Source organism: Cebidichthys violaceus, unplaced genomic scaffold, assembly GCF_023349555.1.
Source record: "Cebidichthys violaceus isolate CVI_PGR_0920_01 unplaced genomic scaffold, fCebVio1.0.p SCAF_45, whole genome shotgun sequence".
Taxonomy (NCBI): Eukaryota; Metazoa; Chordata; class Actinopteri; order Perciformes; family Stichaeidae; genus Cebidichthys; species Cebidichthys violaceus.
In genome coordinates, this window is record NW_027176650.1 from 170,001 (window position 1) to 186,330 (window position 16,330).

Below are 16,330 nucleotides of genomic sequence, written 5' to 3' on the forward strand. Positions count from 1 at the left end.
ACGATGTAACTAATATAAGATGAGGTAATGTAACTAATATAAGATGAGAAAATGTAACTAATATAAGATGAGATAATGTAACTAATATAAGATGAGGTAATGTAACTAATTTAAGATGAGATAATGTAACTAATATAAGATGAGAGATAATGTAACTAATATAAGATGAGATAATGTAACTAATATAAGATGAGAGATAATGTAACTAATATAAGATGAGATAATGTAACTAATATAAGATGAGAGATAATGTAACTAATATAAGATGAGAGATAATGTAACTAATATAAGATGAGAGATAATGTAACTAATATAAGATGAGAGATAATGTAAGTAATATAAGATGAGAGATAATGTAACTAATATAAGATGAGATAATGTAACTAATATAAGATGAGAGATAATGTAACTAATATAAGATGAGAGATAATGTAAGTAATATAAGATGAGAGATAATGTAACTAATATAAGATGAGATAATGTAACTAATATAAGATGAGATAATGTAACTAATATAAGATGAGATAATGTAACTAATATAAGATGAGAGATAATGTAACTAATATAAGATGAGAGATAATGTAACTAATATAAGATGAGATAATGTAACTAATATAAGATGAGAGATAATGTAACTAATATAAGATGAGATAATGTAACTAATATAAGATGAGATAATGTAACTAATATAAGATGAGATAATGTAACTAATATAAGATGAGATAATGTAACTAATATAAGATGAGATAATGTAACTAATATAAGATGAGAGATAATGTAAGTAATATAAGATGAGAGATAATGTAACTAATATAAGATGAGATAATGTAACTAATATAAGATGAGATAATGTAACTAATATAAGATGAGAGATAATGTAAGTAATATAAGATGAGAGATAACTAACTAATGTAACTAATATAAGATGAGATAATGTAACTAATATAAGATGAGATAATGTAACTAATATAAGATGAGATAATGTAACTAATATAAGATGAGAGATAATGTAACTAATATAAGATGAGAGATAATGTAACTAATATAAGATGAGATATAATGTAACTAATATAAGATGAGAGATAATGTAACTAATATAAGATGAGATAATGTAACTAATATAAGATGAGATAATGTAACTAATATAAGATGAGAGATAATGTAACTAATATAAGATGAGATAATGTAACTAATATAAGATGAGATAATGTAACTAATATAAGATGAGATAATGTAACTAATATAAGATGAGAGATAATGTAACTCATATAAGATGAGAGATAATGTAACTCATATAAGATGAGAGATAATGTAACTAATATAAGATGAGATATAATGTAACTAATATAAGATGAGATAATGTAACTAATATAAGATGAGAGATAATGTAACTAATATAAGTTGAGAGATAATGTAACTAATATAAGATGAGAGATAATGTAACTAATATAAGATGAGAGATAATGTAACTAATATAAGATGAGAGATAATGTAACTAATATAAGATGAGATAATGTAACTAATATAAGATGAGAGATAATGTAACTAATATAAGATGAGAGATAATGTAACTAATATAAGTTGAGAGATAATGTAACTAATATAAGATGAGAGATAATGTAACTAATATAAGATGAGGTAATGTAACTAATATAAGATGAGATAATGTAACTAATATAAGATGAGAGATAATGTAACTAATATAAGATGAGAGATAATGTAACTAATATAAGATGAGAGATAATGTAACTAATATAAGATGAGAGATAATGTAACTAATATAAGATGAGAGATAATGTAACTAATATAAGTTGAGAGATAATGTAACTAATATAAGATGAGAGATAATGTAACTAATATAAGATGAGGTAATGTAACTAATATAAGATGAGATAATGTAACTAATATAAGATGAGAGATAATGTAACTAATATAAGATGAGAGATAATGTAACTAATATAAGATGAGAGATAATGTAACTAATATAAGTTGAGAGATAATGTAACTAATATAAGATGAGAGATAATGTAACTAATATAAGATGAGGTAATGTAACTAATAGAAGATGAGGTAATGTAACTGTAACTTAAGTACATGATGGTCACATGGAGATGTTACAAAAGGACTAATGTCTTAATTCAGAGTCATAGTTGCTGAATGTTTGTCCATCGTTCTTCTTCAGCTCTTGGCTTCCTGTAACAAAACAAGAACAGAATTAGCAAAATACTAATTCAGTGTATTCGTGTAATTAATCTCAACGTTTGTAACGTTACCGGACTTAAAGTGATATCTCAGGTTGATAACCGGTCTACCTGAGCTCACGTTGGTCCGTTAATATGAAGTATAAATCATCTGACAAAATCGTCACAATCTCAGTCAGATATCAGTGAACCTCTGAGGTTTGAAAGTGAAGTTATTAAAAGTTACGTTACAAACTACGGTCGGATGCAGGCAGACGAGCTGGTAATAGCGCAGCGGCTAACGCTAGTTAGCTTGTCATTTACGAACGTCACGAAACTTGACCGATCATTTTAACACATGTGATGTTATAAGGTCGCTTATTTAGCTTTAACATTAGTATCGGTGACATTCTAGTGAGTTGAAACCCAATACTTACATTTAAAAGTGAATCCTGCCGTTTCTCCAGCTCTCGCATCAATCGGCGCCATGTTGGTTCAAATAAAATCTTCATCGGCACGCAATGCATCTCGGGATATGCTGGGCCGCGAAGGATACATCAGATGTGTCCTCCAAATCCATGGGACCTGAAGGCTGCCTTTGAAGGAGTCTTCAACAAACATGTGAAATGAGACGGTCGAGTCGCAGCGCTGTGACGCAACCGGTCTACGAATGCAGCCTCCGAAGGATGCAGCCCCTGAACTGAGACACAGCTACTATGTACTCTGAGATGTGTCACTGATGATGTTGTTGTTGTGGTTGTTGATGATGTCACTATGGTTTGCTCTCAGAAGCGGGTGTGTTTGGGGGTGGCGCTCCAGGTGACTGAGTGTCCAATGGAAACGTCGCACACCTTCACGGTGTCCAATCAGCAACAAGAACAGCCGGTGAGTTCAGGTGTTAAGCTGCGTGTGAATTATTCACGTGAGTAGATTACATACAAAGCAGCAGTGTTTACAGCTTTACGCCGACACTTAGAGGGATCCTGGTGTTCATGTGTTTCTTTTAATGACAGCAGTCAACTGTCTGGGGGGGGGGGGGGGGGGGGGGGGGTCCTGTACTTGGACCCGGAGCAGGAGAGCGAGTGTTGCCATCTAAACCACATGGGAGCGTTTAAAAACACAGATATCGTTGTCTGCTCTTCAGCTGGTTGACACGACGCGCTCTCTGTCCACTGGTGGGAGTGTGCTCACCTGTGTGTGTGTGTGTGTGTGTGTGTAGGTTGGTGTGGTCCGGTCCAGATCTCCTGTGCTCTGCTGTCCCAGGTGTCTCGGAGGAGAACCAGTAAGTTCTGATGACGTTATTGATCATATTGATAAATATGTCTTCTGTTTATGTAATGAGTCAATTAAATGGGTCTGTAGTGAGATGGGTCTGCAGTGAGATGGGTCTGTAGAGAGACGGGTCTGTAGTGAGATGGGTCTGCAGTGAGATGGGTCTGTAGAGAGACGGGTCTGTAGTGAGATGGGTCTGCAGAGAGATGGGTCTGTAGAGAGACGGGTCTGCAGTGAGACGGGTCTGCAGAGAGACGGGTCTGTAGAGAGACGGGTCTGTAGTGAGACGGGTCTGCTGATAAACAGGTCTGCAGTGAGACGGGTCTGTAGAGAGACGGGTCTGCAGAGAGACGGGTCTGCAGAGAGACGGGTCTGCAGTGAGACGGGTCTACAGTAAGACGGGTCTGTAGAGAGACGGGTCTGTAGAGAGACGGGTCTGTTGTGAGACGGGTCTGTAGTGAGACGGGTCTGCAGATAAACGGGTCTGCAGTGAGACGGGTCTGCAGTGAGACGGGTCTGTAGAGAAACGGGTCTGCAGTGAGATGGGTCTGCAGTGAGACGGATCTGCAGTGAGACGGGTCTGTAGAGAGACGGGTCTGTAGTGAGACCGGTCTGCAGTGAGACGGGTCTGTAGAGAGACGGGTCTGCAGTGAGACGGGTCTGCAGAGAGACGGGTCTGTAGTGAGACGGGTCTGTAGAGAGACGGGTCTGCAGTGAGACGGGTGACGTCACCCAGAGCTTTCTGAGGCTCATGGACTTCAGGCCAGACGGGTGGTGCCTGGTCCAAGCTACTAAGCTAGCTAATGCTAACAAGCTAGGCTATATGCTATTGTGTGATGCTAGCTGGCTAGCGTTAGCCCTGTGTGAGGAACTGTTTATTAAAGTCATGTTTCATGTTTTAGGGTCACATCAACCACATCATGGGCCACTGAGGAGGAGGAGGATGAAGAAGAAGACGACAATCATGAAAGGACCAATCAGGTGCTCCTTGTGTCTGATTTGTAACATTCCTCCGTTTCCAGAGCTTTCCACCACCTCTCTTGTCCTTCCTCAGTCGTCATCACGTGACTTTATTGCTGGTGTGTTGAAGGACAATCTGAAATCTGAGTTTGATCTTCATCACAGGATTAAATGTACATCAGAGCTCTTTTCCATTCGCTCTCTCAGTTCTCAGATATCCACGTGTCCATGAATGCACCATCATGTGGAGAGAAGCTCATTGTATCAGTGATAAGCCCCGCCCCCTCTGCCTCTCCCATCCAATCACACGGCCTTCCTCCTCTACATGGCTCCTATCTCCTCTAAAGGACGGCCGCACCGGCGTTAGCTAACACGCCTCTGAGATAACGACTGAACCGAGACGTTCACTCACAATGTGTGACGAGCGATTGATATACTATATATATATCTATATATAGATATATATAGATATATATATGTTATATATATATATAACATCTCAAACATCACCTCCACATAGAAATCAAACCGTGTTGAAGGTAAAATGTGTTCATTAATTATTAGTATACTTCTCTACAACTATTTCAGAACACAATCAAAGGATCATGAAGAGTTTAACGTAGTTTATTACTCTTCAGTAGAAAGGGTTCAGTAGTACTTTATACTACATGTTTGTGTCTCAGCGGTCTAAAGAGTTCTTTAAGGAGTACTTTATACTACAACATGTTTGTGTCTCAGCGGTCTAAAGAGTTCTTTAAGGAGTACTTTATACTACAACATGTTTGTTTTAGGTGTATTTTCACTGAGTAACTCCATTAACATTCATTAAAAGGGAAATATAATATTAATGTTGATTAGTTCTAAGAATAATCTTCCACTTTGTAAATTTATATTTTTGTGAAACACTTTTGTATTGATCTGACTGAATGTACGGCAGCTTCCTGTAGAGCTCTATTTTTAATGACATCATTTCCTTTCTTGAAGCTGACCAATCAGAGCGTATCGTTTGTACTAGAGACTGATTTAAGAATAAACATTTGAATGACTAAACTTCTCTTCAACATAAAGATGACTCATTTCTGTTGCCTCCACAAGGTTCTCAACATGGCAGCTAACAGAGCTAACCAGTGGGGCAAGCTCACATGCACGCTCACATGCACACGCACATGCACGCTATGTGAACAAAGAAGCTCTGATAACACACTTCATTCCCTGCTCCGGTAGAAATATCTCCTCTATATCTTTATATAATGATACTTTACTATGACGTTTTAAAATATACTAGTATATAGTAATAGTAATACGGTTCATGTAGGACATCATGAGGTGTGTTGATAAACCAGCTGTAACTCACAATGTTAATGAAAGAAGAAGGGACCAGGTCTATACCAGACTTTCAATTCAGTATGTAGGCGCAGCTACGGGACACATTGTGGGGTTAAGTGTCTTGCTCAAGGACACATTGACATGTGACTAGTGGAGCAGAAGCCGGGTATGGAACCGCCGATCCTCTGATTGAAGGACGGCCCTGCTCTCCACAGTCGCCCAAGTCCGCATAAAGACCCCCTTCCAGGACCGGATGGCCAGGATTAGCTCAACAGAAAGCTCTTCCCATCCATCCACACAAAGGCAGTATGTGATGAAGAGCCTCTTTGTGGGGAATCGTGGCTCCGTCCTCGACACCAGAGTCTTGAAGAAAAGCAGGATCTACCAAGAGGCTCTGAATCCTCCCTCAGGTGAGTCTAATTCAAGTTTTTAATACATCAAAACCATCAATTACTGAAAGAAATAGTAATTACTTTCACCCTCTCTACAGGATACTTTATTTTGGGTGATGGTGGCTACCCCTGCACGAATAGACCTGTGGCCTTCATCGCCTCATAGAGAACCGCTGCAAGGGACGGTGCAGAGCCGCTTCAACCAGCATCCTGAAGGCCCGTTCCTTTAGAGCCTTTAGGATGTTGAAGACTTGGTGGAGATCGCTGTTCTTCAGGGCTCTGGAGGTCCACCACACCTTTGTCCCCTCACTTACTTATTTACTTATTTACATACTGTACTCTGACTTATTTACATGATGTACTCTCTACAGGATACTTTATTTAGTACATGCTATACTATGACTTATCTACATACGTAACAATAAAATATTTGACAGAAATTCATCTCAGTTGGGTTTTATTTTGACGAATAAAATAAAACCTAATTTGTCTAAATCTTAATTACTTATGACTCATTCTGAACAATAATACATCAGTTGGTGTTTCTGGAGTTTCAATAAAAATGGAAATGAAGTTCATCATTGATTGATGTTCCGTCTATAAACAGTTTGTAGAAAAAACAAAAAAACAATTAGAATGGGCCTGTTGACTCCGTCCAGAAGCCCCTCCCTCCTCAGCTGTCAATCAGTCAGGTGAGGTTTGGCTCTCTTGGCTGCAGGAGCTTCACCTGCTCGGATACAAAAAGAAGTTTCACCCTCCTGAATCCCACTTGTTGTCAGAGCCTTTGATTATCAGAAATCAACAGAGTGATTGACGAGGTCATGTGACAGTGTGAGGCGATGAGGTGAACCTACAGTCAGCAGGTGGAGCCTCCTGCTGGCCGGAGGACTCGCTGCAGGTATTCATGGTGTAGACGATGCCGCTGGCCGACTTCCTGGTTTCTGATAAACAGACATGTCGATCAATGATAATTTTTCATAACCAAAATATTCTTCAACAATCACTGCAGCTTTATGTACATTAAACCCACATTCAACCCTCAGTGGTAGTATTGACAGTACAAATAGCAGTAGTACTACTTACCTGCGTGTAGTACAACTGATCGACAAGTAGAAGAAACGGCTTCTTTAGCATCTCGATCGGACAAACCGAACAACAAACCCCTGAGAAAACATCAGGACAACAACTGGAAGTACTACACAGAGTACTGGACATACAGAGTACTACACAGAGAGTGCTACACAGAGAGTACGACACAAGGAGTACTAGACATACATACAGAGTACTAGACCTAGACTCCACGCACGCACGCACGCACGCGCGCGCGCGCACACACACACACACAAAGCAGTGTTTCTGTTGACAACTGCTGGTTGTTGGTGAACCAATAGGAAGGATACAGGTTGGTGATGTCATAAGGACCTCTGAGCTCCAGAGGCTGAGGACGGACACGCACACACACACACACATTATCATTTTATGTTGGTCATAAACTGATAACACATTATTGATTATTAACTGATTGATCACTGACCTTCTCAGCTGCACTGGATAGGATCACATTCTGAAAAACAAAGACAGTTTCAGACTACACCTCCTCTGACATCACCGTTACATCACTGAATGTGTCATGACAAACGGACGGAAGCCGTTTGGGACAAAAAGGACGTACCTTCCCTTTACAGTTGTCCATCAGAGAGATGGCGTTAGCGATGGTGTAGCGCCTCCTGGTGGAGTCTCTGATGGCTGCTGAGTACGACACCTCAAACACCACCCCTCTGTCTACGGCCTACACACACACACACACACACATAGCAGATTAAAGTTATCATCTAACTATATAGATACGTATATACACATATACATATATGTATATATATACATATACATATAAGTAATAATGACAGTAGTATTAGTTATAATAATAACTATAATGTTAATAATAATAACAATAAATCTCACCCCGTTGACCGGTGCTCTCTTGAAGAAGAATGGAAGTTTCTCTGTCACTGAGATACAGATGATGTCAACATCATATATCATGCAGGCCGCCTGTATATACATACACACACACACACACACACACACACACACACACACACACACACTGTATTAACTTCAGTAAACGTTACTCAACCATTTAAACTCTATTACAAGCTAAATTTAGTAAAAGTACTGCAGTATAATCAGCAGTAAAAATACTCTCATTATTCTATAGTATTTAAAAACCAGTAATTAAACGTTGTTGCTACTGTGAGGACGGTTGGCTAGTCATAACAATATGTTGTACTTTATGTACCCGAGTATCTGAGCTGTCACAAGAATGTAAAGTAGAACGTAAAGTAGAATGTAAAATAGTATATAAAGTAAAATGTAAAGTAGAATGTAAAGTAGTATGTAAGGTAGTATGTAAAGTAGTATGTAAAGTAGAACGTAAAGTAGAATGTAAAGTAGTATATAAAGTAGTATGTAAAGTAGAACATAAAGTAGAATGTAAAGTAGTATATAAAGTAGAACGTAAAGTAGAATGTAAAGTAGTACATAAAGTAGAACGTAAAGTAGAATGTAAAGTAGTATATAAGTAGTATATACAGTATGTAAAGTAGTATGTACAGTAGTATGTAAAGTCGAATGTAAAGTATGTAAAGTAGAATGTAAAGTAGAATGTAAAGTAGTATGTAAAGTAGAACATAAAGTACAATGTAAAGTAGTATATAAAGTAGAACGTAAAGTAGAATGTAAAGTAGTATATAAGTAGTATGTACAGTATATAAAGTAGTATGTACAGTAGTATGTAAAGTCGAATGTAAAGTAAGTAAAGTCGAATGTAAAGTCGAATGTAAAGTAGTATGTAAAGTAGAACGTAAAGTAGAATGTAAAGTAGTATATAAAGTAGTATGTAAAGTAGAATGTAAAGTAGTATATAAAGTAGTATGTAAAGTAGAATGTAAAGTAGTATATAAAGTAGTATGTACAGTAGTATGTAAAGTAAAATGTAAAGTAGTATGTAAAGTAAAATGTAAAGTAGTATGTAAAGTAGTATGTAAAGTAGCATGTAAAGTAGAACGTAAAGTAGAATGTAAAGTAGCATGTAAAGTGGAAAGTAAAGTAGTATGTAAAGTAGAATGTAAAGTAGTATGTAAAGTAGCATGTAAAGTAGAAAGTAAAGTATTATGTAAAGTAGAATGTAAAGTAGTATGTACAGTAGTATGTAAAGTAGAATGTAAAGTAGAATGTATAGTAGTATGTAAAGTCGAATGTAAAGTAGAATGTAATGTAGAATGTAAAGTAGTATGTAAAGTAGTATGTAAAGTAGAATGTACAGTAGTATGTAAAGTAGTATGTAAAGTAGAATGTAAAGTAGTATGTAAAGTAGCATGTAAAGTAGAAAGTAAAGTATTATGTAAAGTAGAATGTAAAGTAGTATGTACAGTAGTATGTAAAGTAGAATGTAAAGTAGAATGTATAGTAGTATGTAAAGTCGAATGTAAAGTAGAATGTAATGTAGAATGTAAAGTAGTATGTAAAGTAGTATGTAAAGTAGAATGTACAGTAGTATGTAAAGTAGAATGTAAAGTAGAATGTAAAGTAGTATGTAAAGTAGAATGTACAGTAGTATAACTAATACTCACATGAAAGAGTTTCTCTGTGGTTGGCTGGACGGAGAGGAGGTCGAAACAACGATACTCTGCAGCGTTAGGCCTCTGAACACACACACACACACACACACAGATTCAACTTGTTCTTCACATTAAAATACATATTTTATTGTTATATCTAAATCTTCTGTTGTACTTTGATTATTTGAGTAAAGACTTTCTGATAATAATGTATTGTACTTGAGAGTATTAATTTCTTCATCACTCTTCTTACCATCATCATCATCACTAAAGCTGAGCAGTCGCTCAAAGAAACTGTTTTGGTTCGTCGTTTTTTAAGCATAAACTGTGAAAAGATGCTAATTATTGTTATTATTTCACAATAAAGTGAATGTTTGTTTTAGACTGAATAAAACATGAGGTCATCCGTGTTATTGAGTCTTCATAGATCAATAAATGAGATCATGATCAGCACATCGTTGTTACTTTAAGGTTTAACTTTACTGAGAAACATAATATATTAGTTTGTCAGGAGAAGGAATCTGTCATGGACATCCTGAAAGATTTCAAAATAAAAGCAACACTCACAAAGTGACTGGAGTCTGACATCACAACGGTCAGTCTGTTCAGCACTCTGATTGGACGAGAGCGACCCTGACGGAGACAAAGACCGGAGTCAACGACAACACAAACAGTCATCTTCATCATCATCTTCATTATCTTCATACCTGAACGACGGGCAGCTCTTCAATCAGCTCTTTGATCGGCATTGGGGTCGGAATCTCCTGCAAACAGGAAACAAAACAGAGAGTTACAAAATAAAAGTCAGGAAGGTAGAAGAGGACTTTTATTTAATTTGAATATACTATATACATATACATATATATGTATATATAAATATATACGTATATATATACATATATATAAATATATATACACGTGTATATGTGTATATATATATATATATATATATATATATATATATATATATACACATATATAGATACTAGATACTTGTTCCCTTCTGATGATTAATAAAGTTTTTCTTAACTTTTATATATTTTGAATTGCCCCGATTGTGATAAAATCAAACAGTTTAATCCTCAAAGACTAAGTAAATAAACAGAGTCTGTGTTTTCCTGTGTTTTTGACTGAGTTCCTGAATGCAGCGTGGCAGGTAAACACTCACCTGTTTCTTTTTGGCCGCCGGTTCAAACACGTAGTTGATGGCGACTGTGGAGAAACCAACTGAGGAAGAAAACACACAAACACACATTATTATTATTATGTATTATTTTTAATTATTATTATTATTATTATTTGTATTATTATTTTGTATGTATTATTATTATTCATTGTTATTAATGATTTATTATTATTAATAAAAATTACTTTTATTTTATTATTTTCATTATTATTTATTATTAATGATTATTATTGTATTATTCATTATTATGTATTATTATTTATTATTGTTATTTGTATTATTAATTATTATGCATTATTATTATTAGTCAGTGAGCACGCATCTGATTTAATATTTTTACATTCTGTTTATTGTGTTAATATTTAGGTTTATCTCATTAAAAACTGTCTTTTTGTTCATCTATGTTCCTCTTTAAGTTGTTTGTTTCATTAATATGTTAAAGTTTGTTCTATTTGTCACCAATAACGAGATAAAGTAGAGTCATGATATCAGGTTTAAAGAACGTCTGTGGATCACATTTAACTTAATATATTATATATAGATATTATATATATCTATATATAATATATAATATCTTCAGTTATGAGTATCAGTATCAGTTCTATTGTTAATAAGAACGTTAAATAGAGACGTTTGAACGGAGTGTCTGAGGCCTAAAACACCAATAACTTAATAAAGTAATCAATAAGTTGTGGATCATTACGGAACCGACACTGTACCGTCCTCAGGTACAGAACAAACACCCCGAATACCGAGCTCCGTCCCGGTGCTAGCTCTGTTAGCTCCCCGGTCAGCAGGCACCAGACTCCGGCTGTTAAAGAGTGATTTAGGGGAGAGACTCACGGTGAGCCGCGGTCTCTACCGGACTCTGTCCCGGTGCTAGCTCTGTTAGCTCCCCGGTCAGCAGGCACCAGACTCCGGCTGTTAAAGAGTGATTTAGGGGAGAGACTCACGGTGAGCCGCGGTCTCTACCGGACTCTGTCCCGGTGCTAGCTCTGTTAGCTCCCCGGTCAGCAGGCACCAGACTCCAGCTGTTAAAGAGTGATTTAGGGGAGAGACTCACGGTGAGCCGCGGTCTCTATGAGACTCTTCAAGCGGCTCCTCTCGGCGGTGTAGCTCAGGTTTAGATCCATAAACACCGACATGATGATAAACTATCTGTGATGCTAACAGAAGCTCTGCGACACACGTGTGGCGCCGAACAGCCTGCTGGGAGATGTAGTCCTAAAGTGTTAAAAACAAACAGTTGTTAAAGCTCAATACACTTTATTAATAACTTGTTATTAAAGAGAAGCTTTCATTCATTGATACAAACATCATTCTCTGAATGGAGTCTGAAAATAAATGATTCATATTATATATATAATTATTATAAAATATATATAAACACATTGTACTACTCCATGTAATGTATGCTAAACATAAAGTATAATACATGTAAACGGTATTCACTCTATATGATCATTAATGTAGATTATCTGAATTATGAAACAATAAAAAGTGAAAAGTTTCTCTTCTTCGCGTGTTTCCTGTTGGGAGCGGAAACACGTCCGGACAGAGAAGAAGGAGAAGAAGAAGGAGAAGAAGAAGGAGAAGAAGAAGGAGAAGAAGAAGGAGAAGAAGAAGGAGAAGAAGAAGGAGAAGAAGAAGGAGAAGAAGAAGGAGAAGAAGAAGGAGAAGAAGAAGTCACAGACTCCGTGAAGAAGAGACAGCAGGTATAAAACGTTATGAAGAGACTCCGGACGGTCTGATGAGTCAGTGTTCATCCTCATCTGAAGACAGAGTCAAACATGTTTTATACTTAATTTTATACTTCATTTTATACCTGATATTTAAAGGGGATTTTCTACACATCAACATGTTCTCAACAGATCCCCCATAAGCACCCTGTTCCCTGTCATTGTGCTAAGCTAGGCTAACAGTTTCCCCCTGTTAACTGTCATTGTGCTAAGCTAGGCTAACAGTTTCCCCCTGTTAACTGTCATTGTGCTAAGCTAGGCTAACAATTTCCCCCTGTTAACTGTCATTGTGCTAAGCTAGGCTAACAGTTTCCCCCTGTTCCCTGTCTTTGTGCTAAGCTAGGCTTCAGACTGGTTTGGTGATGGCCATGTTGAGACCTCTGAAGATCGTCTGTCTGTCAGCTCGCTGCTGCTCAAACTTTGTCTCCAGGATGAGGTTCAGTGACTGATTGGTTGGTTGATTGATTGGTTGGTTGATTGGTTGGTTGATTGAATGATTGATTGATTGGTTGGTTGGTTGATTGATTGGTTGGTTGGTTGATTGATTGATTGATTGATTGATTTGTTGATCCTCAGGTATGTGAACAGGCTGAAGGAGGATGATGAATTGTGTGCTGCAGCGCTGCAGAACGGTCACATGTTCCTGTTCCACCGTCTGTCTCCTCTGCTACAACGCACTCAGCAGGGAACCTTAAGACTAGCTACACTGAGAACGACAGGTACAGAACCTAGAACCACAGGTACAGAACCTTTAGATCAGCTACACTGAGAACCACAGGTACAGAACCCAGAACCACAGGTACAGAACCTTAAGACCAGCTACACTGAGAACCACAAGTACAGAACCTAGAACCACAGGTACAGAACCTTTAGATCAGCTACACTGAGAACCACAGGTACAGAACCCAGAACCACAGGTACAGAACCTTAAGACCAGCTACACTGAGAACCACAAGTACAGAACCTTTAGACCAGCTACACTGAGCACCTCAGGTACAGAACCTAGAACCACAGATACAGAACCTCAGTATCACATGTATAGAGCCACAGGTACAGATCAGAGAACCTCAGCAAAAAGAACCACAGGTCAATTACAGATACACAGGAACAAGACATTACATCACATGACATCACAGTCATTTAGACGCTTTTATCCAAAGCGACTTACAATAAGTGCATCAACATTGGTAATCAAAAGAACTACTAGTCACCAGAAGTCATAAGTACATTTCCTTTTCCAAACAATCATCTAAGAGCCTGAAGCAGAGCATAACTCAGAGCCAAAGTACAGAAACAAGAGAAACAGTTAGTGCTATAAGTAATACGAATACAATAAGTGCAACAAGCTAGTATGAAAACAATAAGCGCTAAGTGGAAGACTCAGGGTAGCACTTCCTGAAGAGGTGGGTTTTCAGCCTGCGCCGAAAGATGGGCAGAGATGGGCAGCGACTCTGCTGTCCTGACGTCAGTGGGAAGTTCATTCCACCACTGTGGGGCCAGGACAGAAAACAGACGTGACCGGGTCGATCAGCCGCCAGGACCTCTGAGCGACGGGGCAGCAGAGCGAAGTGGTCGGGCGGGGGTGTAAGGCTTGACCATGGTCTGGAGATAGGAAGGAGCTGTTCCTTTCACTGCCCTGTAGGCTAGCACCAGAGTCTTAAACTGGATGCGAGCTCTTACAGGTAGCCAGTGTAGAGAACGAGGGGCCAATGGAAGGGAAACGCAAGTGGAGAACCACGAGTACAAAAGCTCAGGAATGTCATTACAGTTAGAGAACATTAAAGAGAGAATGTCAGTGAAAAAGAAAAATGAAAAGGACAAAGTCACATCGTAGAACCTCAGACAGAAACATAACCTGAGGCACAAACATTGTGTTGTGGGTTCCAGACGTGCAGTCGGTCCTGGAGAGACTCGGTTCTGACAGAACTCTGCTGAAGGAGTCGGTTCTAATTGGCTGCTCTGAACAGAACCAGGTCCAGTTCTGTCTGGACGTCGGTAAGAACATTTAAACTAAAATACTGTTGCATTGAAACGCTGTGAACTCCGTACAGTTTAGTGAGTCCCTGAATGCACCAGTCTACTGTGGGTTCTATGTGTTCTGGTCTGTTTGGGGTTCTAGGAGAACTGGATCAGGCCTCAGTAGAAGAATTGTGTGGTGGAACCTTCATCAATCTGAGGAAGGCCTTCTTTCTTCTGACGGGAGCAGAGGCACCTCTAGTGGCCAAGGTGTGTGTGTGTAGTACATCTAGTACTGTTTGTGTCTTAATCTGACCCACCTGCTGATGTAGAATGAACCTTCAGAGTCTCTTAAGGTATCAGGTCCTGATCTGGTTCTGGTTCTGGTTCTGTCCTTCAGGGTCAGGCTCTGCTGCGCTGGCATCAAACCAGCGGCTTCTGCAGCTCCACAGGAGAACCGACCCACCGGAACCAGGCAGGAAGTCAGAGAGTCTGCAACCGGTCCAGTATCATCTACTACCCCAAGGTACCACTGTAGACCAGAACCAGATCTAAACCAGCTGTAGACCAGCTTTTTTCCTTGTTCTTGGTGGTTTCTGTAGTTTAAACTGGTTTCTGCTGGTCTTCCTCCAGATGTCTCCGGTGGTGATCGTCCTGGTGTCTGATGGGAAACGGTGTTTATTAGGCCGCCAGTCGACCTTCCCTCAGGGGATGTACAGCGCTTTGGCCGGGTTCTGTGACATGGGTCAGTCTACCCTTCTACAGTCCCACCTGTCTACTTACCTATCCGTTTAATCACCTGTCTGTCTCTCTGTGGTGGTTCCAGGTGAGACTCTGGAGGAGACCCTGAGTAGGGAGGTGGCAGAGGAGGTGGGTCTGGAGGTCCACAGTGTTTCCTATAGCTCCTCTCAGCACTGGCCTTTTCCTCAGAGCTCCTTCATGATGGGCTTCCACGCCTTAGTTAGCCCCGCCCACTCTCAGGTGAGCTCTGGCACCTTTCAAATTAAAGGTGGTTTAACGGTCATTTAGTGACAGCAGTGAGGTTCCCTTTACAAGCATGTCAGAGAACTTCAGGTAATGTAAAACATAGAATATTAAACCCTACATAGTCTTTATTAAGTGAAGACATCTTTAAGGGTTTAGTTTTACCTTAATAACTGACGTACTACTACCTGTAGTACTACCTGTAGTAGTACCTGAAGTACTCAGTCATGTGACCTGCTGTGTCCAGGTGTCCGTGGACCTCACAGAGCTGGAGGACGCCCGCTGGTTCAGTCTGGAGGAGATCACCTGGGCTCTACAGGTGAAGACTCCGCCCACGAGAGGAGACCCTGCCATCGCCTTCTGGCTTCCTCCAAAACACGCCATCGCACATCGACTCATCACAGAGTGGACGGACCGACAGACGCACTGAGAGGTCCAGACCAGGACCACAGAGGACCCTCAACTCATCCAGACTACAGAGTCCAGACCGGAGGCTGTGAGACGTCCTGAGACCCAGAAGGACTTGTTTATATGAACCAGAACATGTACTGAGCTCTAAACAATGGACACTGAGGTTCATAGATGAGGGGGGGGGTATGAGGTCATCGTTCAGTGTGACTTCATAAACTCTTAACGTTCCTCCACAATAAAGGTCTGATCACAGATCAGTGACTCTCACCAGCTGATTCAGATCTTCCTTTTGTTTCACTTATCA

General features: G+C 39.0%; 3 protein-coding genes across 8 annotated transcripts in view; 2 read left to right on the forward strand and 1 right to left on the reverse strand.

The window, feature by feature from the left end:
- si:ch211-221j21.3 (uncharacterized) overlaps window positions 1-5,479 on the forward strand; it is a 6,575-nt gene extending 1,096 nt beyond the window's left edge. The window contains exons 2-4 of the mRNA XM_068729365.1: window positions 2,970-3,065; window positions 3,400-3,462; window positions 4,355-5,479. Coding sequence (XP_068585466.1) covers window positions 2,970-3,065; window positions 3,400-3,462; window positions 4,355-4,384 — 189 coding nt within the window. The 3' untranslated portion in view covers window positions 4,385-5,479. The remainder of the gene's footprint in view (window positions 1-2,969; window positions 3,066-3,399; window positions 3,463-4,354) is intronic.
- A 1,091-nt stretch (window positions 5,480-6,570) lies between these two features.
- On the reverse strand, window positions 6,571-12,133 carry rpp30 (ribonuclease P/MRP 30 subunit). 2 transcript variants are annotated; one of them, XM_068729206.1, is made up of 12 exons: window positions 12,000-12,133; window positions 10,919-10,977; window positions 10,458-10,514; window positions 10,318-10,383; window positions 9,763-9,834; window positions 8,093-8,182; window positions 7,803-7,919; window positions 7,665-7,694; window positions 7,531-7,568; window positions 7,214-7,293; window positions 6,985-7,071; window positions 6,571-6,857 (listed from the first exon to the last, which is right to left on the reverse strand). In XM_068729206.1, the coding sequence occupies exons 1-12, from the start codon at window positions 12,079-12,081 to the stop codon at window positions 6,811-6,813; spliced, it is 825 nt and encodes a 274-aa protein (XP_068585307.1). In that variant the 5' UTR covers window positions 12,082-12,133; the 3' UTR covers window positions 6,571-6,810. The 2 variants fall into 2 exon arrangements, with proteins under 2 accessions (XP_068585307.1, XP_068585308.1); XM_068729207.1 differs by lacking the exon at window positions 12,000-12,133 and adding an exon at window positions 11,780-11,975.
- Window positions 12,134-12,483: 350 nt separating this feature from the next.
- On the forward strand, window positions 12,484-16,293 carry nudt13 (nudix (nucleoside diphosphate linked moiety X)-type motif 13). 5 transcript variants are annotated; one of them, XM_068729201.1, is made up of 9 exons: window positions 12,484-12,651; window positions 13,015-13,111; window positions 13,252-13,394; window positions 14,563-14,670; window positions 14,795-14,901; window positions 15,032-15,157; window positions 15,265-15,376; window positions 15,458-15,612; window positions 15,863-16,293. In XM_068729201.1, the coding sequence occupies exons 2-9, from the start codon at window positions 13,038-13,040 to the stop codon at window positions 16,043-16,045; spliced, it is 1,008 nt and encodes a 335-aa protein (XP_068585302.1). In that variant the 5' UTR covers window positions 12,484-12,651; window positions 13,015-13,037; the 3' UTR covers window positions 16,046-16,293. The 5 variants fall into 5 exon arrangements, with proteins under 5 accessions (XP_068585302.1, XP_068585301.1, XP_068585304.1 ...); XM_068729200.1 differs by having other exon boundaries at window positions 13,019-13,111; XM_068729203.1 differs by lacking the exon at window positions 13,015-13,111.
- Window positions 16,294-16,330: the final 37 nt, after the last annotated feature.

Excerpts from the sequence above, each read along its gene's own strand:
- rpp30 (XM_068729206.1), bottom strand. The coding sequence starts at position 12,081 with ATGTCGGTGTTTATGGATCTAAACCTGAGCTACACCGCCGAGAGGAGC. Across the intron at positions 10,515-10,918 it reads CGGCGGCCAAAAAGAAACAG|GAGATTCCGACCCCAATGCC; the intron begins GTGAGTGTTTAC and ends TCCTGTTTGCAG. Across the intron at positions 7,695-7,802 it reads TGGACAACTGTAAAGGGAAG|AATGTGATCCTATCCAGTGC; the intron begins GTACGTCCTTTT and ends TTTGTTTTTCAG.
- nudt13 (XM_068729201.1), top strand. The coding sequence starts at position 13,038 with ATGGCCATGTTGAGACCTCTGAAGATCGTCTGTCTGTCAGCTCGCTGC. Across the intron at positions 13,395-14,562 it reads AGCTACACTGAGAACGACAG|ACGTGCAGTCGGTCCTGGAG; the intron begins GTACAGAACCTA and ends TGTGGGTTCCAG. Across the intron at positions 15,158-15,264 it reads GTATCATCTACTACCCCAAG|ATGTCTCCGGTGGTGATCGT; the intron begins GTACCACTGTAG and ends GTCTTCCTCCAG.